Genomic DNA, 22,704 nt, shown 5'->3' on the forward strand with positions numbered 1-22,704 from the left:
TTGGTCAATATATATTTTTTAAAGATTTATTTATTTCAGAGAGAGCAAGTGAGCGAGCAGGGGGAGTGGCAGAGGGAGAGGGAGGGAGAGAATCCTTGAGCCACCGAGCTGAGTGTGGAACCTGACCTGGGGCTCAATCTCCCCACCCTCAGATCATGACCTGAGACGAAATCAAGAGGGGGCCTCTTAGCTGACTGAGCCTCCCAGGCGCCCCAATTCTGTTTTTGATTAATGGTGTGGCCGAGGACATTATTAATATGGTAATCACATTTGGAGATCATACGAACAGAGGGGTGGAAGCTTCATGAGAGCAGTTTGGTCCATCATTGCTCAGATGATCTGAAAAGATTTGTGAATCATGGGAAGCCAGGTGATTAGCATGCTTATAGCCCCAGAATCTACAGCTTTTAGGGTTCTCTAAGTATTTTCACCTTTGCAGTGATAAAATGAATAAAAAGGAAACCATGCCTTCATATGATATATATCAGTTATACCTCTCAGTAAAAAAAGAAAACTGTCTCTTCCCCCAACACCAGTGCAAAACAAAGAAGTCTGCAAAGGCAACATTTGTTAAAGATTTTGTGTAGTGTTACTAGAGTTTTGTTCTTTTTGTTAAGTGCTTAGACAGAGATCGGACAGAGACCTCTCATTCCCTTCTTCCCTTCCTGTACTCCTGTTAGTGGGTTATTTTTGTCTTATTTTAAACACATAAAGGAATCAAACATTCTCTGTAACTTGCTTTTCCCACTTAAACTGGAGACATCTACCCACATCAGTGTCTCTAGATTTACTGCCTTCCCTTCGATGCTGTTATATGGATTGTGTGTTGTACATCACTCTCCCTATGCCTCAAGTATGTAAAGCCGTATCCATTAGAATAGCGTGCTGGATGGGGCGCCTGGATGGCTCAGACAGCTAAGCATCTGACTCTTGGTTTCAGCTCAGGTCATGATCTCAGGGTCATGAGATAGAGCCCTGTGCCGGCTCCGTGTTCCGTGTCTGCTTGAAGATTCTCTCTCTCCCTCTCCCTCTGCCTCCCCTTCTCGATTGCTTGAACATGTGCGCGCGCTCTCTCTCTACTTCTTAAAAAAAAAAAAAGGAATAGTGTGTTGGAGTGGGTATGCACATTTAAATTATTTATAGCTATTTACAAATTGCTCTCCAAAGACATTGTTTACTGATTTATACTCTGATTTCTATTTTTTTTCTGTTTGACACTTTTAAAGGCTTACCTTCAAAACGCTGCCTATTAGAATGAAGAAAAAGACATTGAAGTGTTTTCTTTACAAGTTTTATTAGGGGTTTAAAATACCCCCCAGATGGGGGTGTATGGCGGCTTAGTCAGAAGGGCATGTGACTCTTGATCTTGGGGTCATGAGTTCGAGTCCCACATTAGGTGTATTTATTACTTAAATAAAAATTTTAAAAACTGACTAAAAATTCCCCTCAGATAATCTTTTTTATTCTGATCATTTGTTTGTGGGTCTTTGTCGTATTGACTTCTGGCTGTTCCTGCTTATATCTGCTTAACAGTTCTGCTTCTTGGGTTTTGCCAGAATTGCGCTGGTCAGAGCCTCATTGACTACATTCGTGGCAGGACTGTGGGCCCAGTCCCACCTCTGGTGGTCATCCAGTGAGGATGTAGACAGAGAACATCACTTCTGTGGTGGAAGAAGATACTTCAGCAGGCTCATCGCTACCCCCAACATCCTGAGAGTGTCAAGAACTCACCTGTTTGAACATTGTTTGACTCATTCAGTAAAGAGCTTGATAATCCTGGGGCACCAGGCTAGCTCAGTCAGTAGAGAGTATGACAACTTAATTCTCAGGGTTGTGAGTTTGAGCCCCCTGTTGGGTGAAGAGACGACTTAAAGATAAAATCCCTTTTTTTTTTTTTGTAAAAGATTTTATTTATTTGACACAGCGAGGGAGGGAACACAAGCAGGGGGAGTGGGAGAGGGAAAAGCAGGCTTCCCGCCAAGCAGGGAGCCCGATGTGGGGCTCGATCCCAGGACCCTGTGATCATGACCCGAGCCGAAGGCAGACACTCAACCGACTGAGCCACCCAGGTGCCCCTAAAGATAAAATTCTTAAAAAAGAAGGGTGCTTTGATGGCTCAGTCAGTTAAGCGTCCAACTCTTGATCTCAGCTCAGGTCTAGATCGCTGGTTTGTGAGTTCCAGCCCCATGTTGGGCCCCGCCCTGGGTATGGGGCCTACTTTAAAAAACAAAACAAAAAAGCTTGATACTCCTACTGCTTACTCTGCAAAGGAGCTCAGAGCAAATCATGGGCAGTCCTGTGGAGGAGGAAGAGGAATGGAGAAGTCTGGTGGGTTTTTTTTGCAATGCTTTGGCTGCCATTTTGGATATTCTCTGTTCTTAGAGGAATGAGAGGAAAACACTGTTGCAGGAAGCACTGAGATTTTTTTTTTTTAAAGCTTGTTGAGTTGTAATGTGGTAATACTTTACAGGAATAAACTCTGGCTGACCCACTCAAAGGATATAAGCTTGAAAACATTAAGGGTTTTGATTTGCTCAAAAGAGGCGTTTACGCTTTTTGAAGCACAAATCCAGTGGGAATAGAGGTTTTCTGGTGCTCACTGTGTTAAGTGCAGAGAGCATGTCTTTCAAGTCTAATGTCTATCTCAGGAGTCAAGGTTCTATAACTGTATTTGTACAAGTGTAAAAGTAAGTTCAAAAGGAATGGAAAAAGCTGTGTGAAAGAATGGAGTAGACATTTCCTCTTTCTTTCTTGTTTGGAAACTTGAATCCTGATAACTGCTTTCTTCCCTGAGTTAGATGGCCCTCATACCTCATCTGGCTCCAGTATTCCCATTCCCTGTCACTAAGTTGTGTCCTTGCCTCTCTGTGTTTACCTCGGCATAACTGATAAATAAATCCTTCTCTTCTGTGGGCATTTGAATTATAGACAAAAGAGAGAATGACTGAGGACAAGCCAGATATGTATTAAAAAGCATGTAATTCTCGGGACACTGTGGCTCAGTTGGTTAAGCGCCTGAGTCTTGGTTTTCTGCTCAGGTCATGATCTCAGGGTCATGAGACGGAGCTCTCAGTTGGGCTCCGTGCTCAGCAGGGAGTCTGCTTGGATATTCTCTCCCTGTGCCCCTCCCCCCTCAATAAATAAAGCTTAAAAGCATGTATTCTCCCCCTTTTACAAATGCTTATGAATATATACATACACATGTATGTATTTAATGTTAAGGAACAGTGGGTTCGGTTTCTTACCACTTGAGGTGACTTTAACTTACTGGTAACTCTCAGAAGCACCTGAATCTTTAACAATAGTATAAATTATATAAATGGTTGGGGATGGGGAAAAAAGCAAACAAACACTCTTTTTGTCGCAAAAAAAAATTATCCATCTACAAGGACACATTAGATTTTGTAAATAGCATCTCTAAATGAAACACAGAATGGTGGAAATAATCCGAATATGGGGGGCGCCTGGGTGGCTCAGTCGTTGAGCGTCTGCCTTCGGCTCGGGTCATGATCTCGGGGTCCTGGGATTGAGCCCTGCATCGGGCTCCCTGCTCGGCAGGAGGCCTGCTTCTCCCTCTCCACTCCCCCTGCTTGTGTTCCCTCTCTCGCTGTATCTCTCTCTGTCAAATAAATAAAAATCTTTAAAAAAAAATAGTAATAATAATCCGAATATGGTTAGGGATGAAGCCCCATTTTTGTTGTGGAGGGTGGGTCTGTCATGGGCTTTGAATGCTCACTGGAGATTGAGCTTAGGTGGTCCCCTTGCATTGAGACCCAAGCTATGAATATAATAACATTGACTCAAAACTCAGTTTTAATAATGGTCCCTTTCATCAGTTGTCTGCTACCAAAGTTTATACCTCAAGTGCCTTTTGGAAGTAGAGACAGTTGCCCTGTGGTCCCTGGGAATAAGTAATCCATAATTTTTTTTTTTTTAAAGATTTTATTTATTTTTCAACAGAGAGAGAGAGACAGCGAGAGAGGGAACACAAGCAGGGAGCGTGGGAGAGGGAGAAGCAGGCTTCCCGCCGAGCAGGGAGCCCAATGTGGGACTCGATCCCAGGACCCTGGGATCATGACCTGAGCCGAAGGCAGACGCTTAACGACTGAGCCACCCTGGCGCCCTAAGTAATCCATAATTACCACACTTTGTGTATAAGGAGGGCTAGCAGCGATCTCCAATTTTAAGACTCATTTGATGTCATTTAATGTGCTTTGTTATATGTAAGGGTAGAGGAAAGTTTGTGTCTGAATCCTATAGGTCTTTCACGTTTAAAGACAAAGACAGGGGGCGCCTGGGTGGCTCAGTCGTTGGGCATCTGCCTTGGGCTCAGGTCATGATCCCAGGGTCCTGGGATCGAGCCCCACATCGGGCTCCCTGCTCCGCAGGAGGCCTGCTTCTCCCTCTCCCACTCCCCCTGCTTGTGTTCCCTCTCTCGCTGTGTCTCTCTCTGTCAAATAAATAAATAAAATCTTTAAAAAAAAAAAAAGACAAAGACAGTTTGGATCCCGATTAAGGGGTCTTGAGTTTGACAATTAATAAAGAATTATGAGACGTCTTTCAAGAATTATAGAAATTCTCTAGGACTCTAAACTCTGTAAAACTTCAGACTTCTGGTTACTAAACAAGGGGCACAGTTTACTGCGTTGAAAAATGGAGGCATTAAACCTGCTTTCCCATGAGCCCCATTTAGTTTGCCGTATCATGGTGCATACGTCAGCGTTTTTTTAGGTTAGATTCATTGTGTTTCCATGGATCCCATGGTAATATGTGTTCCCTGCTTTCATCCTCTAGCTCTTCTTCACGTTATTAATCAAATCTGAGCCTGACGTGTTCACATAACTAGTGATTTTTAGTCCAAATACTCTTCAACACTGACATTTTTGCTAATGGGCATTGTGGAGACCTTCCCCTCCCCCTGCTTTTGTCTTTAGGTTTCACTTAAGACTCCTGTCTTTCATATTTTGGTAAGAGAAGACTTAAAGTGGAAATGTAATCTGAGTATTCTGTCTAATAAATAGACTCAGCATGGGTATTTTGAAGCCAACTATTCCTTCTGGAGAGTAAGTATTAAAGTACAGTGGTTATTATTTCAGGAAGCAGCTCATGTCGTTGAAGGGCAGCTTTGCTGGGAGCCGGGAACAGCCAGGTGAAATCAATTTAGCTCGGTTCAAGTCTTCTGGGTTGACTGTCTTGAACCTGCTGTCCCTTCAAGGCTCCAATCAAAGTCAGTGGTTTGGCCAGGGTGCTCCGTTCGCCTGGAAGCATCATTGAATCCTGCCAAGTAGAGTGCCGTGGTTTAGAGATTTCTTTGGAGTAGGCAGGCCTGGGTACTATGGAATACTCTTAATGGCACTGTATCATTATGCAGAGCAACAGGTCCTTCCATAATCTCTAATGCCGTGGGAAAACCCTGGAAGTTGTTATTGAGGAGTGCTGGCCTTCGGGCCCTGGTGCCTCCCTTCTAGGCTGTGGGGCCCGTGGCCAGCCAACCCCAGCCTCTGTGATCACACTGAGGTCCAGTGTCCTCTTCTGTACAATGGAAATACTACCACCCGCCTAAGTTGGTTTTGATAAAACGAGAAATGTATATGAACTTATACGAACTGTAAAGCTTTGTTGAAATCCTGGCGTTCCTAATGGTTATTATACTATTTTTTGCCATAGCCTCAAAACTTTTTACCTATATTTTCAGGATTTACAAAATAATGGATGGGCATATCTATATGTCTACTGTTTTTGCAACGGAAAACATCAATTGCACAGGCTATCCTCTGGGGTAGAGGACAACTGATCATTTTAGTAATATTTTAAGGAAAAATCAACGACTCACAAAAGCACGAGTGACCCATCTCTTTGTGTTGTCCCTGGGTACACTGGTCTTTGAACCATGGGGTTCCTAATTCACCTCCCTTCTCTGCTTCCCCTGTATCCTTTGTCACACGCCCATCGTGTGGGAACTGAGATGTAGCTTTATCTGTACTTCCTCCTCTGTTTGTGACTGGCTCTCTGTATTCCTCCATCATGACTGTTGTCCTAATTGTTTAGTTACATGTCTGTCCTTTTTCCTGAGAAGGACACATTGTCACTTAGGTATACTTTGGTCAAATATGCATATCTTGCATCCAATCACAAGGAAACATTGTTTTAAAGAAAACAGCATATGGTATAGCTCCATACCCAGCATGGAGCCCATCCCTGGGCTTGAACTCACAACCCTGAGATACAGACCTGAGCTGAGATCACCAAGAGTCAGTTGCTTAAGCGACTGAGTCAGCCAGGTGCCCTGAAAAAAACAATTTTTAGAAGTCTACTTTTCAAGTAGTCTGTAAGCTCAAAGGGGCTGGGGCCGCACCTGACTTACTCATTGTTGTATCTCAAATAGGCCTGGAATGGTGGGTGTGTAGATCATGTCTGGTGTTTGGATAAGTGGAAGGGTGTGCTCATTTACCCAGATACAAAGCCCTATCTGCTTGATAAGAGCTCCTGGGGTACCTTCTGTAAGGTAGCTGGATCATCTAGACTAATGACTCAAATCTTCATTATCATTGAAAGTAAGTTTACATGGTTTTGTTTTCTCCCCGTAGCTCCTACAGAAGAATGGTCAGCTGTCTAGTGCCAATGGCTTAGCTGAGGAAGAAGAGTTCAGTCCCCAGGAGGGAGCCCTGAATGGCCAGGAGGAAGAAGCCATTGTCACAGATGGTAAGCGCCTTTTCGGTCTCTGGGCAGAAGAAGTAGGGACTCTAGGGCTGACGGTACCTGCTATGGATCTGCTGAAACAATAAAAACCAGCCTGGTTGGACCATACAGTGTCCTGCCTGGGGGTGGATGAGGTTGATAACAAAAGCAATCCATTGGTTGCAAAAGGAAATATTTATCAGACCTTTTGGGTGGCCTCGACACTCAGGTATAGGAAGTTGTGCCAATATTTGGGTATAGGAAATGTAGTCATGTTTCGTCTTTCTTAGATGTTTTTGTCTGGAACTTAGGTTGGTGGTGTTTTGTTTTGTTTTGTTCTGTTTTGTTTTGTTCTGTTTTAATTGTTGCCTGGTCGCAATTAGTTGTCTGGTATTGATGTGAATTCTTGTTGGAAACCCCAGAGTCGTGGTTGCTTTAAGAGTCAGTGTCTCTCACTCTGGCGAGAGGCCTGCTCCCCTTGCACAGATTTTTCTAGAAGTGCATTTTTCAGGGTGCATGCCGCTCTTTGCCCAAACTATGATTTGCTGCATGTTTTCTAGCTCTTGAGCCTAGAGGCCCCGTGGGGGTGGTTATTGGAAAGTGAATCACCACATTGTCACTAGTTCGAGTCAGCCCACGTGAGGTCGCAGGGACCACACCTTCGGGTCAGAAGCAGGCACCTTGGCCGGTAGGCCTCAATCGAAGCGCCCCGAGTTGAAGAAGAAACGTCCTCTGCTCTCGAGTTCTTGTTTCATCATTCCATTCAATCATAAACAGAGGAGTAATTTAACAACCACTATCGAGGATGCATAAAAATGATGATTTGGCATGGAGTGAAGTGAGTCTTTCAAGCAATGTGAATTAAGACAAATGAAGGGGAAAGTCCCAGGAGAGGAGACTGGCCATTGCCTTGGTTAAATGAGACTCCTAACATGTGGAACCTGTTTCTCTTCTTGTTCAATGCCCCCATGGAGCTGCTTCAAGCCGCGAGCTGCTTTTGAAGTTAGTGGGAAGACTGATCTTTATATATAACACCACAGGCACAATATAAAGTTAGAAATATATACAGTCTCACAGAAGGGAGGATTTGCATGACCTAGTGTGAAAGTTTCAAATCATCTCCACCAAAAGAATTGGAATGGCCCCAACTCAAATTCCAAAGTCCCATGCTTTGTCCTTCCCATGGCAACTTTTGAATCCAGTCAAGCCACAGCAGGTCTGGAGCCTTCTCTGGCCAAGCCACTGTGCTCAGTGCTGCAGGGAAGATGAACAGACTGACAAACAGCCCACCGCTTACGCATTGCAGGGGAGAGGAAGTGGGTCTATAGAAGGATACACAAGATAAAGGGAAAGGTTAAGACAGGGTAACATGGTGGGTATCAAATGAATTTGCAAGAAATGAGAGCTGCTCTGAGTTCTGGTGGTGCAACCATTTGAGGTCAGAGCGTGGGTAAGATCTGGGGACTGGGGGAGATCCGGGACTGGGGGAGATAAGGGTTAGATTTGTTGACAAGGGACGGGGGCCAAAGTGAGGAGAGTAATAACAGCCAACACCTTGCAAGTTTTTACTGTGGGTCCTGGAACTCTGCCTTTTGTGCATTATGGTCTTTAATGAGGTAGGTAATATCGGTGTCAAGATTTCAAACCCAGGTCAGCAGATTACCTGGCACAGCGTCCTCTGAGCAAAGAGTAGAATGAACACCCAGAGAGGCAAGTGTGCTCAGTAACAGGGCTGTGAAAGCAAGTATTTGGTAGCAATGTGGGATCACTGACGTATGCCCTCAAGGGAGCCCCTGGGTCAGGCAGGCTTCCTCTATGATGCTGATGTATGTGATCGAGAAGAGAAGGTAGAGCAGGAGAAAGGACAGGCCTTAGCAGATGATTATTCCATGGTCTCCCTGAGCTGACCCAGGCTTCTGATCGTGGCCTTGGGGCCCTGAGCAAATAGCAAAGATTTCTTGCAAAAAGAGTGGTAGTTAATATACCTTGTCCTTCAAAAGATCCTGAAAAGGCCTTGTCACCTAGGAAAAGACTGGTGGGTGTCCTAGGGCTGCAGAGGTCTCCACCCCAGGCCCTGCCTTTAGGGTGAGCTTTTAGGCAGAACTATTAATCCATTGGCTTATTAGCATCTGTAATAAACTTGGTACACTTGTTTTTTCTTCTGCCTTTTTTTTGCCTGCCTGGCATTGTAAACACGGATACTTTTTCATGCCCCCCCCTTTTTTTTTAAGATTTATTTATTTATTTGAGAGAAAGAGAGAGTGGGGGGAAGGGGCAGAGGGAGAGAATATCCAAGCTGACTCCCGCTGAGTGTGGAGCCCGACACAGAGGCTCAGTCCCATGACCCTGAGGTCATGACCTGAGGTGAAACCAAGAGTTGGATGCTCAACCAACTGAGCCACCCAGGCGCCCCTTTTCATGCTTTTCTTTTGACTACAGTAATAGCCTATGGTTAGATTTCATGGTTATTTCTAGAATTTCCTTCTACACAGAAGCTTACTAGGATGTATAAACAAAGGCATAATTTAGTATGTAACACTTAATCGTAGGATTGCGGGGACCTTGGTTTCTACTACTGTCCACATCAGTAAGAATAGATTTGACCCATCTTCTTCCCTAGGAGGATTGACCAACTGTGGGATTTGGTCCTGCCATACGTGGATCAGTTCATGAGAGAAAACTATGAACGAGGGGCATTCCTGCTGGAGGGTTTTTAATTTAAAGTGGCTGACTATATTTAGACAAAGCCAGATATGAAAATATTTTCCGACCTTGACTTGTTTGCTTTCTTTCTGAAACCAGACATACTGGTAATTCAGAACCAATCCTCTTCCTATAATGAAAATGGAATCCTGTTTCCTTGTAAACTTTCCTCAAATGACAGAAGATAGGAACTGCCTCCTAAATAAACATCTTCTAATCTGTGCATCAGTGTTAGAAATGTATACGGCAATTTTGGAGAGGACTTGAAGATTATATAATTCCATGGGCCATCTTTTAGAAGGTACACAATCAGGGTTGAGAACAAATAATTATTGAAAAAAAAAAATGGGACCCCTGGGTGGCTCAGTTGGTTAAGTGTCTGCCTTCGGCTCAGGTCATGATCTCAGGGTCCTGGGATCGAGTCCCACATCCGGCTCCTTGCTCAGCAGGGAGCCTGCTTCTCCTTCTGTCTGCTGCTCCCTCTCTCTCTCTGACAAATAATGAAATCTTTTTAAAAAATTAAAAAATGGGCACCTGGGTGGCTCAGACGGTTAAGCGTCTGCCTTCGGCTCAGGTCATGATCCCAGGGTCCTGGGATCGAGTCCCGCATCGGGCTCCCTGCTCCTTGGGAGCCTGCTTCTCCCTCTGCTTCTCTCTCTCTCTCTGTCTCTCATGAATAAATAAATAAAATCTTTAAAAAAAAAAAATGAAAAAAATTCACAGTAAATTACTTTAGCCTCGGAGATTTTGTCCTTCTGAATTTTTTAAGGTGATTTACAGTTTAAAACTGCTTCTGTCCAACAGCAGCCTTTTCCCAACTCGAAAGTTCTTTCATGCCACGCTATTTTCAGTATTCACAGGGGTCATGCAAGTGCCATTAGTTTTGTGGAAAGTCTGCTTTTGTTGAAAGGTTTAAAAAAAGCCCCCTTCATCCCTGTCATTTTTCTATAGTCTGTGGCCCCTGGATTTTCTGTGAGTTAAATGCCTCAACACAAATGATTTTTAAAACATTACATGTGGATCCAGTTCCAATTTTATATTTAAAACTTTTGCAAATTAAAAACTCAGATTAATAAAAAAATTTAACTTTAGTATCTGTTGTATGCATTTCCCCCCCAAACAGATGGGAAAATTCAATATTACCAAATAAAAAAATTTAAGACCTCTTTATTTGGATAGTATATATTTTTAAAGGTTTTATTTATTTATTTATTTATTTGACAGACAGAGAGAGCAAGAGCGCATACAAGCAGGGGGAGTGGAGAGGGAGAAGCAGACTCCCCGCTGAGCAGGGAGCCTGATGGGAGCTGGATCCCAGGACCCTGAGATCATGACCTGAGCTGAAGGCAGACGCTTAACCGACTGAGCCACCCAGGCGCCCCTGGATAATATATTTTTTTATTAAAGTGCCTACTCAACTCTGCCATGTGCAAATACACAAGTGATTGTCTCCGATCTTAATAATTTGAATTTATCATTTACAAGGCAGTTTGTTTCTTTTTGAGATTTGTCTTTCTGCAAAGTAGATACAGTAGACGTTATAAAGCAGGTGAACGCCATGATTCCTCATCTCCCTAGGTCATACTGTTTGTATGAACAAACAAGAGTCATTTCCTTGGTTTTTAAATTTTTGTTCGCATGTGCTTTATATAATTTGCATACCCAGAGTGTGAGGACATTTACCCCAGCAGCAATGGAGTGGTTGTGGTGCTCTCTACCCTTGGCATTTGCCACTCTGGGGCCAACGGCATTAAAAGTAGCAGTCAGCTAACCAGGCAGATAGGCTTTGTTATGCTGATCAGAATGGTGAGGAGGAGGGCGCCTGGGTGGCTCTGTCCGTTAAGCGTCCAACTTTTGATTTTGGCTCAGGCCATGTTCTCAGGGTCCTGAGATCGAGCCTTACATGGGACTCCCCGTTCCCAGCAGGAAGTCTGCTTGAGATTCTCTCTCTCCCTCTCCCTTTGCCCCGCCCCCACTCTCTCTTAAAAAAATAAATAAGTAAATAAATAAATCTTTTTAGAAAATGATGAGGAGGGTCACTACTGCAAATGGGAGGCAATCCTGGGAAAAACCCTCTCAGATCCCAAGAAAAATTTAAAAACAGGAAAACCCCCAAATGTTGTCACTTAAAACAGAAGTCTTTTAGAGAATGTGTTTCTTACATTCTGCAGGATTCTACTTTTTCTACATCTGGATACTATCCCCCAGATAGAGTAACAAAAATGGAGTATGCCTTGCTCAGCTATCTAGAAGCTTCATTTGCAACATTATGGGAGAATTTCATTTTCCTCATTGTGCTTAATGTCACTGTCTTAGCTTTTATTAAATTTGCTGTTTGAAACCTACCAGATTCTGGTGTTTAGTGCCCTTGGGATATGGAAAGACCAAAAGGTTATTTACTGCCAAATGATCGCAACACACTCCCTGTGGACCTTGTTACCTTACAGAAAATCCATTCTGGAATGACTAGTAGTTTGTCGCTTTTTGATCATCTAATACCTTTATCCGGACAGTGAGTACTTAAGATCCTTTCCATGTCTCTGTTAGAAGATGACCTCCCCCCGCCCCCAATACATGTTCTTCTGTGAGAGGCTGCTCTCTCAGCTGTGAAGAAATCCACGATTCAGTCGCTTCTCTATTTTAATTGGTGACATAATTGGTACCTTGTTTTATTCTCATGAAAACATACATGCCTGTTGCTCAGATGACTACCCTCCATTCCTCCTTTATTTTTCTCCCCACATCGTTTGTCAAGACGCGGCGTGGTTCATGTCTGTCTCTTACCTCCAGCTCTGCTAAAATAAAGGGACCACGAGGGCAGAGATTTCTTGGGCTGACGTGGGAGGTCTGTCAGATGCTTCCGTGCTGCGTCCCCCGAGGCTAAACCTTGTGTCCGACACCTAGTAAGTGCTTAAGAAATACTTAAATAAATGAAGAGCTAGAGTTAACAATATGACCTTTCTGCTCACGGGAGAAGGGCATCTGTTGGCTTTTCACCTTCGGATCATTTGCTGCGCATAAATACCACAGCTCTGTAGATTTTACCCGCCCCCCCCCGCCCCGTCCCCTTTCCTTTGGTGCATTAGCACTCTCAAAGCTGGATCCTTCTCCGCACACCACGCTATGCTATCACAGGTGCTCACTATACTTACTATAGGTTATGCAGGTGTTGCCTGGAAAGGTGAGGTCAGACCCTGCCTGCTCAGGAATGCTATCCAGTGTGAGCGCTCAAACCACAAAGAGCCCCACCCCCACCCCTGCTTTGGTTTTTCGAATACAATATTATTGCATGACATGTTCTCAAGCTGTATCCTGTTTTGTAATGTTTTGAAAACTAGGGGAAACACTCACAAAATAACCCTTGAACATCGGCAGGAGTACTGGACTTTGCAGTTTCTGGGAACCGGTTTTTATTCATTCCTCCAGCGGGAATGTTTGTAGCATTCCTCTCTGAAATTACTTATGTCATTGACAAATTTCTGGTAACAAATAACTACTGGTTTCATCTTTAAAGAACCAGATTTATTTTTTAGTAATTAACAGCTAACCTATACAGAGAAGAATTTCTCCCTCGAACTATATTCAAGTCTGGCAGTCCAAAGAACCTTTATTTTTCCTTCTAACTTGATAAATGGTGGGGGTATGAGGAAACAAGGACTTCTGGTCCTCCGTCCCTTTTAGTTCATTCTCGGGGACAAAACCACGGTTAAGGCTGCTCCAGTCACTATTTCTTTGTGTGCCCTTGAATTGAATCTATCCCTTTATCTCGCTGACCATCAGTTTTCACTTGGACAATGAGCATCCTCAGTCATCTCTGAAATTCTGGGACTGAGTAACATCAGTATTGCTAGTGGGTTAGCACTATGATGCTAATGATGGGTTAGCTGTTGAAGACACCCCAGTGACCTTGGGCAGGTGAGAATCTACATGGTAATTTCATTATGCGTTTTTGTAAAAACACTTTTCCTTTCTAGTCTGATCTCAGAAGTCATCTTCTAGATTTGGGGCGCCTGGCTGCCTCAGTGGGTGGAGCATGCGACTCTTGATCTCGGGGTTGTAAGTGTGGGTCCCATGTTTGGTGTAGAGATTACTTAAAAATAAAAAAGTCTTTAGAAAAAATCATCTTCTAGATTTGAAGTTTTAATTTAATGAGAAGTTCAAGAGCGAACATTTATTCAAGAATGTCTCAGTAGATAATCATTTAGGTAAGAAAGAAAGCTAAGTAGTTTCATAAATGTGGCTACAAGGTTACATAGCTCTCCCCCTGTATGGGAGATTGAAATTATGTAATAAGATTGGTTATGGGTCCCATTCAGTGACAGATATGGGTAAATGCCATTTCTTTTTGCCCTGAAGACTGTCATTCAACCTTGAGTTACTTCGAAGACTCACCTATAAGTAGCTATAGTTTCGAGCCTCTCCCAGTCCACTGAGCAGGGTGAGTGTTCTGGCCCACGTGAGAAGGCACGCGGGTGAGATGGTCTATAGGCTGGTCTGCGTTATGTACCAAGCTTCAGACCCTTTCCTTGGAGGGACTGAAGTGGTCTCAGGTTACTCGTTCTTTAATTGTGACTAAGCCATAATGGAAACATTAAATTTTTTTAGCTATTGCATTTATTTGACAGTCCTTTAGATCTTAGACTGACTCATCCTTAAAACAGTTCCAATTTAGGTTCACCTGGCTGGCTCAGTTGGAGGAGCACGGGACTCTTGATTTCAGGGTCATGAGTTTGAGCCCCAGGTTGGGTAAGATTATACATTTTTGAAAAAATCTAGTTTCACCTAATGTAGCAACCCCCAAATGGTTCCAACAATGGTATGTTCTAGAGCACAGTGTCCCTATGTTATATAAATAATGGTGCTTAGGTAACTTACAGAGGATGTAATCTCTGGGTTTAAATTCTGCCATATTTTTAGCCTATCAGTTGAGTCTTTTTCCTGAGTACCACACGTTGAATTTTTTTCCTTTTTCCTCATTCGTCATTTATTTAGAGTAGTATAAGTCTTCATAAAAGGTATATTTCCCCCAAAATCATTAGTTTCAAGGTATCTCAGCTGGTTATTTTTTTTTTTTTTTTTTTTTTTTGAATGTAGCTTTTCCACAGTTTGAATTTTTACGAACTGCTTTTGTAGTTAACGTGTCAGGACAGTGTGACTAGTTATAGGCAAGATGTGATTAACTGAATGGACTGGTTACTTTCACATGTCTGAGCCTGCAGTGTTTAGAATGACAAACAAAGCACAGGGCGGTCACCCTGCTGTATTAGTTTGCTAGAGCTGCCATAATAAAATACCACAGAACAGGTGGCTTATACAACAGAAATTTATTTCTTCCCAATTCTGGAGGCTGCAGAGTCCCAAGTTCAAGGAGTCAGCAGGTGTACTTTCTCTGAGGCCTCTCCTTGGCTTGGGATGGCCACCTGTTGACTGTGTCCGGTCATTCCCGTATATGTGCCCACCACTGGCGTCTGTGTGTCTCAATCTCCTTTTTTAAGGATACCTGTCATTTAAAAAAAAGGGGGGGGGCGCCTGGGTGGCTCAGATATCTGGGTGTCTGCCTTTGGCTCAGGTCATGATCCCGGGGTCCTGGGATTGAGCCCTGAGTCAGGCTCCCTGCTCGGTGGGGAGCCTGCTTCTCTTTCTCCCTTTGCTGCTCCCCCTGCTTGTACTCTCTCTCTCTGTCAAATAAATAAATAAATAGGATCTTAAAAAGAAAGAAAGAAAAAGAAAATAAAGATACCTGTCAGGTTGGATTTGACCCAACCCACCATAACGGTCTCTTTAACTTGATCCCCTCTCTGAATACAAGCACACTCTGATGTGCTGGGGGTTAGGGCCTTCAACATCTGAATTTGGAGAGGGCACAGTTCAGCCCGGAACACCTGTCTGCATGATTGACAGAACTGCAAAGTCCGGTTTAGTGGCTTTGGTGGAAGGGAACTTAGAGGTGGTCTAGACCAGGCTCTTGCCCCCATTCTGGAGGCTCTTCTGCTCAAACACAGATTTAGGGAGTTTCTCCATAACAGGAAACCAGTTACTCCACCTCAGGGAGAACATGCCTCCCCCCAGCTGTGCTGCCTTCTGGAACTGTATAGAACAAACTCACCTCCCTTTTCCACATGGTGGCCCTTTAAGTATTTGAAAACATTTATCCTGTCTTTTCCTTTAATCTTTTCTTCTCTAGGCAAAACATTGCCAGAGAAAATAAGCCGTCTCCCATTTAAAGAGAAATGCCCGGGGCTTATTATATATTTTGAGTATGAATGTGCTTGCTGGAAGCCTGCCAAGCATAACTGGGTTTCAATTTCAATATTCCCGCCTTTTACGAATCGTTTAATTTCTCCAGCTCTTCATAGCACGTGAGAACGTAGTTGGCTTTCCACCAAGTATTATGTACTGAAAGAATGGCTTAGAGAGGAGATAAGTACATTGATGGAGAAGCATATAAAGGAGTGTCTCCTTATCAAGGATGTTGCTAAATGAGCCAAAGCCAAGTAGCGTGAAGAAAATGTCAATATACTTTGATACGTTATTTCTTATGTTGGAATTACAGTCGCTCTCTTGGTATTCACTCATCAGGATCCTCAGCACACAGCCTACATAATGGGATCCAGTAGTTAAAGATCAGAGTAAGATAATCTCCACTTTGCAAATAATTGCCTGTCACAAATAAATGGAGGATGCTTTAGTTTCCCATTAGTAGCTTCCTGCCGAGCCCTCAGTCAGTGGCCGCATTTTCTAAGCTCAGTGAATGAACTTTTTACAAAAGAGCAACATTTTCCTCGTGTGTGTCAAATTTTGGCCTTAAACACCTACCAGTTGTGTTAATTTTTCCATTCATTACTCAAATGCATTAGGATTTTCTGTGTCGTCTTGATACACGTATCACTGTCAGAATCTGATGCTGACCTGCTTTTTAATCCCTTGGATGGCTTAATAGTGTCCTTTCTGTCCTAAAAATGTTCTGAAAATCTTAGTGATGGGTCTCCTTGTGATTCCATTTATCACATGCTGGGTTCTTTTAGTCGAGAAACCCTTCACTTCTGGGAAATTATTTCATCCATTCCCCTCTTTTTCTTTGTTCTCTGTTTGGAATTACTATTACTCAGATTTTAGACCTTTGAGAAAGGTCCTCTTTAAAACTTTTTTCCTCTATTATTTATCTCTTTGTATTTGGCTCTATTTTCTGGGAAAATATCCTAAAGACTAGATTTCGTTTTGTTATCTTATTTTTAATTTCTAAGAACTGAGTTTTTTCCCTAAACATTCATTGTTGAAGTATCCTGTTTTTTCCTTGGCTGCATTATCTTTCTGAGGATTGATTTGAAGTTTTCTTTCTCTGCATTGCCTCCGTCTCTTCCAAATTGCTTTTTTGTCTTTCCTAATAGGTGTTTTCGTTACATATCTGATTTGGGAGCTGGTTTGTCATATTTAAAAATTGGGGGGGCGCACCTGGGTGGTTCAGTCAGTTAAGCGTCTGGCTCTGGATTTTGGCTCAGGTCACGATCTCAGGGTCATGAGATCAAGCCCCGAATCAGACTTCACGCTGGGCATACAGGCTGCTTAAGATTCTCTGTTTCCCTTTCCCTCTGCTCCACTCCCCTGCTCGTGTTTGCTCTCTCTCTCTCCTTTCCCACTCTCTAAAATAAATAAATAATAATAATAAATAAAAGTTGGTTGGGATTTATGTTACTGGGGCAACGTGGCCATTCCTCGATGGTGATCTGATCGATCTTAACATGTCTTTTCTTGGGCTGGTCAAATTCCCCCAAGAACACTCTTGTTTCCTGGGAGTGTTGGGGCTCATTTCTGGAGCCTAGTGAGGGAGAGAGTCTGGGAGTGGGGTGCATAAACTCCTCTTGTTTTTCATGGTGGTGCACTTGGTGTCTTTGAATCTCTGCTCCCCCCCACCTTCCACTTCCCTGGCCTGGAGACCAGTTTCACTCCTGTCATCTCTGGGACAGGTGAGTGAAGAGGGTCTGGCTATACAGACTGTGGGAGGGGGAGCTGAGGGTCTTTTTTTCTTTTTTAATAAGATTTTTAAAATTGTGGTACCTCATATAGGAGGGATCTACCCTTCTGTGAATGGCTTATTTCACTGTTTCATGTCTTGAGGGTTTGGCTGAGTTGTAATAATGTGACAGGATTTCTATCCATTGTTAGGCCGAGGAGTAATCCATTGTTTGTATATATCACATTTTGTTCATCCATTCATCCATGTATTGGGTCTTTTAACCTAAATCTACTTGCTTTAGGTCCACTGAGGCTTTTGGAGATTTCTATAGCATAAATGGAGTCACTTTCTCCACTGTTAGTCTAGGATGCAGGTTTGTTGAGGTGCTCGAACCAGTTGCCACTGAAAATTTCTTACCTTTTCTGTTTTTCTCTGACCGTGGAGTGTATCCATTCAGTCTTGATGATCCATGAGTATGTTTTCTGGAGGGAGTAAAAGATAAATATGCTGTCATGCAGAATTTACTCTTTATCTCGACAGTAAATTTTACATTGACTTTTTAAAAATTATATGCTTTTAACTATCACCCTCTAGATTTGTAGAAAAAGTCATCTTTGCAAGTAAATTATAATTCATGTTTGCAAGTAAGTTGTAATTCATGTGACTATAGCTTAAATATATTTCTTCTGCAAGTGTCGACTTTTGCTTTGTAATTATTTTTTAAGCCGATCTAAATATACTCATAGGATGACCTTTTAAGTAAAAATCATTTAAAGCACTTTATTGTTGTATATGAGTACTATAAAAGTTGGTGGAAAAAATAATATATTTAAACATATTAATTCAAATATATTAACAAATTAAGAGACAATGGAAAAGACAGGTGTACCAATTAAATCAATCAATGGGAATTTTATTCCTTGCCATGTAGAGGCCACCAAGAACTCATCTGTAGTCCAACTAAGTTAGCTTTATTTAGGTGCTAAACCAATGGAGGATTCCTGCATGGGAGCCCCAGTAATGGGGAGGTGGGAGGACCTTATTATAGGATTTGGACTTATGCTGGAGAATTCTAGGAGAGTGGAAGGGTCAACTCTAAACTGGACACTGAGGTAGTGCGGGCGATTCTGTGATTGGGTATCTTGGTAATTTCTATCTAGAAGGCTAGGAAATTAAAGCAGGGATAGGATTGTCATTTGCGAAGTGGCAGAAAGAGGGGAACGTTCCGGGCATCTGGCTGGCTCAGAGGTAGAGCTTGCGAGTCATGATCTCAGGGTCGTGAGTTCAAGCCCCATGTTGGGCATGGAGCCTACTTTAAAAAAAAGAAAGAAAAAGACAAAAAGGAGGGGGAACGTTCAGTTAGGTTTGAAGTTTCAGAGCTGTTCTCTGGCCACATGTCACTATTTAGCACTTGAAATTCTGCTAATCCTATTTGAGGTGTGCTTTGTGAATAAGATACATCCTGGGTTTCAAAGACTTAGTGCAACAAAAAGATTGTAATAATATATTACATATAATAAAATATTTTCATTAATCATTTTTTATACTGAGTCCATGTTGCCCTAACATTATGTTAATACTGGGTTAAATAAAGCATAATAAAATTAACCTCAATTTTTTTTTTACTCATATTCATGTGGCTACTCTGATACTTGAAGTTGTATATGTGGCTTGCTTGGGGGTTCACACCATGATTCAGGAAGACAGATGTGGAGGGCGCTGGGCCGATCGCCGCCATTGTTCGAGTCTACCTTCGGCTTCTTCCCCCACCCCACCCCAACTCCCTGACTCCTTTTCATTAAGAATTCAGGCAAATTAAGATCCTTTCTTTCTCTTCTGGTAAAGTGAGGAAAAGATGATCATAGTGATTACACAAGAGGATACTTCTCTTCTTAGGATGCATTTCTGAAAAACTGATGACAAAGGGGCATTCTTGTCTTTCCAGAAACATTTTTCAAAGGATTCTTCAAAATGAGGCTTATCTATATTGAAAGTAGTATTTCTCAACCTTTTTTTCCATTATCGCTCCAGTAAGGAATCTTTTTCGATATTTTCCTAGCACCCCCCCCATAACATTTGAATAACACAGATGTATATCAGTTTATCTATCATCTATCTATCTATCTATCTATCTATCTATCTATCTATCTATCTATCTGTCTGTCTATCTATGCTTCATACACAACATAGCCTCCCCATCATGAAACCAGTTTTCTTTATCACCCCGGTTGAGAAGTGCATGGTTTAAAGTGAGCTAATAGCTAACATTTATTCTGCTTCTAGAATATACTCAGTAGTGCTAGTGTTAACCTTCATTTGCACCTCAGAATAACATTCCTGTGGGTGATATATTTATTCTCCCATCAGAAACTTCAATATTTTGCCCTCGCCATATAGCCAACAGAGTCAGAACTAGAAGCTAGCTTTTCAGACTTTGGTATCCTCTTGACAATATCAAAGACAGGGGTGTTCAGACTTAAGATGAATGGAGGATTGGAACACAAGGCACTCAGGAAAGAATTGATTCCTATTTATTCATGTACCTGACCAGATTTGGAAGTTTTTCTTATTTCATAATTTTTAAAAGATTACACTTAAACTTTAATCTCCTTTCAGTTTGCTAATTTCTATGTTCCAGTGATTGGAGAGTTGAAGATCATGAGATTTTGGACCACTGTGCAGTTTTATAGAATATCAGAGGCATTGCTCTGGGGTTCAAGGTCTGGTAGTGCTGGACCCCACCCTGTCCAACCCAAAGCCAGGTGTCAAATGTGCTTGCATTCTAACCATAAAAGTAACAATGCTGTGAAAGATTTGTATAATGTAGGAAAATATTGGGGCACCTGGGTGGCTCACTTGGTAAAACATCAGACTCTTGATCTCAGCTCAGGTCTTGACCTCAGGGTTGTGAGTTCAAGTCCTGTGTGGAGCCTACCTTAAAAAAATAAAAGGAGGGGCGCCTGGGTGGCTCAGTTGGTTAAGTGACTGCCTTCGGCTCAGGTCATGATCCTGGAGTCCCGGGATCGAGTCCCGCATCGGGCTCCCTGCTCGGCAGGGAGTCTGCTTCTCCCTCTGACCCTCCCCCCTCTCATGTTCTCTCTCTCATTCTCTCTCTCTCAAATAAATAAATAAAATCTTTAAAAAAAAAAATAAAAGGAAAATATTGAGATAGAGATTGCCCATAATTCTACTATGTTTGGCTTTTGTTATTTTTCTTTCTGGGCCTTCTTCCTCAGCCTAATGTACATATATGCATTTTAAAAAGCAGAATTGGGATTAGATTCAATATATAGTTTGTATCATGCTTTTTACCCTGAACAAAGGTGGACTTCTATATCCATGTAACCATTTTCCTTGTCATTAACTGCTTCAAAGATGTTGTTTTGCCAAATATTTCACTGAAGGGGTTAGAGACACCATTTCCCTACTAGTGGAACACTTAGGCTCTTCAAATACTGTACACCCCAAGGAATAAATATTCTCATACATAAATCTCTGCCTCTCATTTGGTATATTTCACAGAAACAGAATTGCCAAATCAAAGAATGTAACAATATGGACTCAGTAAGGGGAGAAATAATACTTAAATTATGTCATTTTTATTGTTTGTATTGAGTTTTTAAATATTTTCCCCTTGCTTTGTTTTAAACTGTATTGTGAAGTGATTTTTAAATCCCCTTTTAGCTTTTCTGTTATTACGACAGTCCCTTTGAGGAACTATTCACATTATTTGTCTTGAGGACTTTGAGTTAGAATAACCATGTCTATATAAACATGTCCAATTCAACAGGACCATAAAATTCGATTAGCTGGTATTTGTCATGGGGGCAGAGCCCAGGAGAACCTACCCATCCTGTACATGACTTGCCCATGTCATTGAGACAGTGTCTGTGTTCATCTCTTTAGGCAGCTTTGAGCTCACCCTTAGATTATCTTGAAGCTTTTTATTCTTTTAAATATATATATTTTTTAAAGATTTCATTTGAGGGCGCCTGGGTGGCTCAGTTGGTTGGGCGGCTGCCTTTGGCTCAGGTCATGATCCTGGAGTCCCGGGATCGAGTCCTGCATCGGGCTCCCTGCTCAGCGGGGAGTCTGCTTCTCCCTCTCCCGCTCCCCCCTCTTGTGCTCTTTCTCTCTCTCACTCTCTCTCTCAAAGAAATAAATAAAATCTTTAAAAAAAAAAAAAAGATTTCATTTGAGAGAGAGAGAGAAAGTGTGCACGAGCGGGGCAGGGGCAGAGGGAGAGGAAGAAGCAGACTCCCTGCTGAGCAGGGAGCCCAATGTGGGGCTCCAGGACTCCATCCCAGGACCCTGGGATCATGACCTGAGCCGAAGGCAGACATTTAACCGACAGAGCCACCCAGGCGTCCCTTGAAGCCTTGTAAAGGAGTCACAGTGGTGAAGACGCTCCCTTAGATTTCACCTGCTCTCTTCTTGCCAGAGGAAGAGACCTCGCGGATTTTTGGTTGCTTTTCCTCCAAGGTGATGCCACCTTGGAAAGGTAGTGAAACAGGGTGCGGAGGCCTGGGTTTGGTGTCCATTTCCGCATTTCCCCGGTTCTCATATCTGGGTTTAATACTCAAGCCCCCTTGGAGGCAGGCAGTTAGGGAACTGGTTTACGGGGCCCCTGTCGCCTCCCTCTCAGGAAAGAGAGTAAAGCACTCATCTTTATGGTGGTTATTTGTCTGCGGGTTCTCCCACCCTCCAGACCGAGGCCTCTTCGAGTTCCTGTGTCCCTGCTTTGTGTGATGCACCAAACTGCTGACCACCTTTTCCACCTTTAATCTTCTCCACCTTTGACTTCTTTTTTTTTTTTTAAGATTTTATTTATTTATTTATTTGAGACAGAGAGCACGAGAGGGAGGAGGGTCAGAGGGAGAAGCAGACTCCCTGCCGAGCAGGGAGCCCGATGCGGGACTCGATCCTGGGACTCCAGGATCATGACCTGAGCCGAAGGCAGTCGCTTAACCAACTGAGCCACCCAGGCGCCCTCCACCTTTGACGTCTGATGCCACTTCCTCCTGATTGCCTCTAGTCTCTGTCCGTATTCCATCCTTTTTCAAATTTCCTCTTCCTCCGGGTTCCAGACCTTTCTTATTTTGCATCCATCATTCCATTCGGATAATCTCATAGATTTGCACAACTACAGCTGTCTTCCCCCTGGCCTCATGGACATCTTCCCATCAGTGCATGACTTTTGACGCCTTGCCCGTCTTACCTTGCCATGTATCCTCCTCCTTGGCATTACTGCCCCATTACCTTTTTAATATCACAGTTCAAATTACGTGTCAGCTCTGCTCCAAAGCCTCCAATGGGCCCCTGGAGTCTTCAGAATTAATGTAAAATTCCTTAAAAAAAAAAAAAAAAAA

At 42.8% G+C, this 22,704-nt stretch overlaps 2 protein-coding genes across 4 annotated transcripts in view; both read left to right on the forward strand.

The window, feature by feature from the left end:
- LOC102735769 (monofunctional C1-tetrahydrofolate synthase, mitochondrial) overlaps positions 1-22,704 on the forward strand; it is a 560,423-nt gene that overhangs the window by 334,802 nt on the left and 202,917 nt on the right. The window lies entirely within an intron of this gene.
- The window catches only part of AKAP12 (A-kinase anchoring protein 12), an 87,210-nt gene that overhangs the window by 37,127 nt on the left and 27,379 nt on the right, over positions 1-22,704 (forward strand). For both annotated transcript variants that reach the window (XM_006735408.3, XM_081829151.1), the window contains exon 2: positions 6,588-6,702. In XM_006735408.3, the coding sequence (XP_006735471.2) occupies positions 6,588-6,702 (115 nt within the window). The remainder of the gene's footprint in view (positions 1-6,587; positions 6,703-22,704) is intronic.

The sequence above is a fragment of the Leptonychotes weddellii genome, chromosome 8 (genome assembly GCF_054177405.1).
Source record: "Leptonychotes weddellii isolate Sample4059 chromosome 8, ASM5417740v2, whole genome shotgun sequence".
NCBI lineage: Eukaryota > Metazoa > Chordata > Mammalia > Carnivora > Phocidae > Leptonychotes > Leptonychotes weddellii.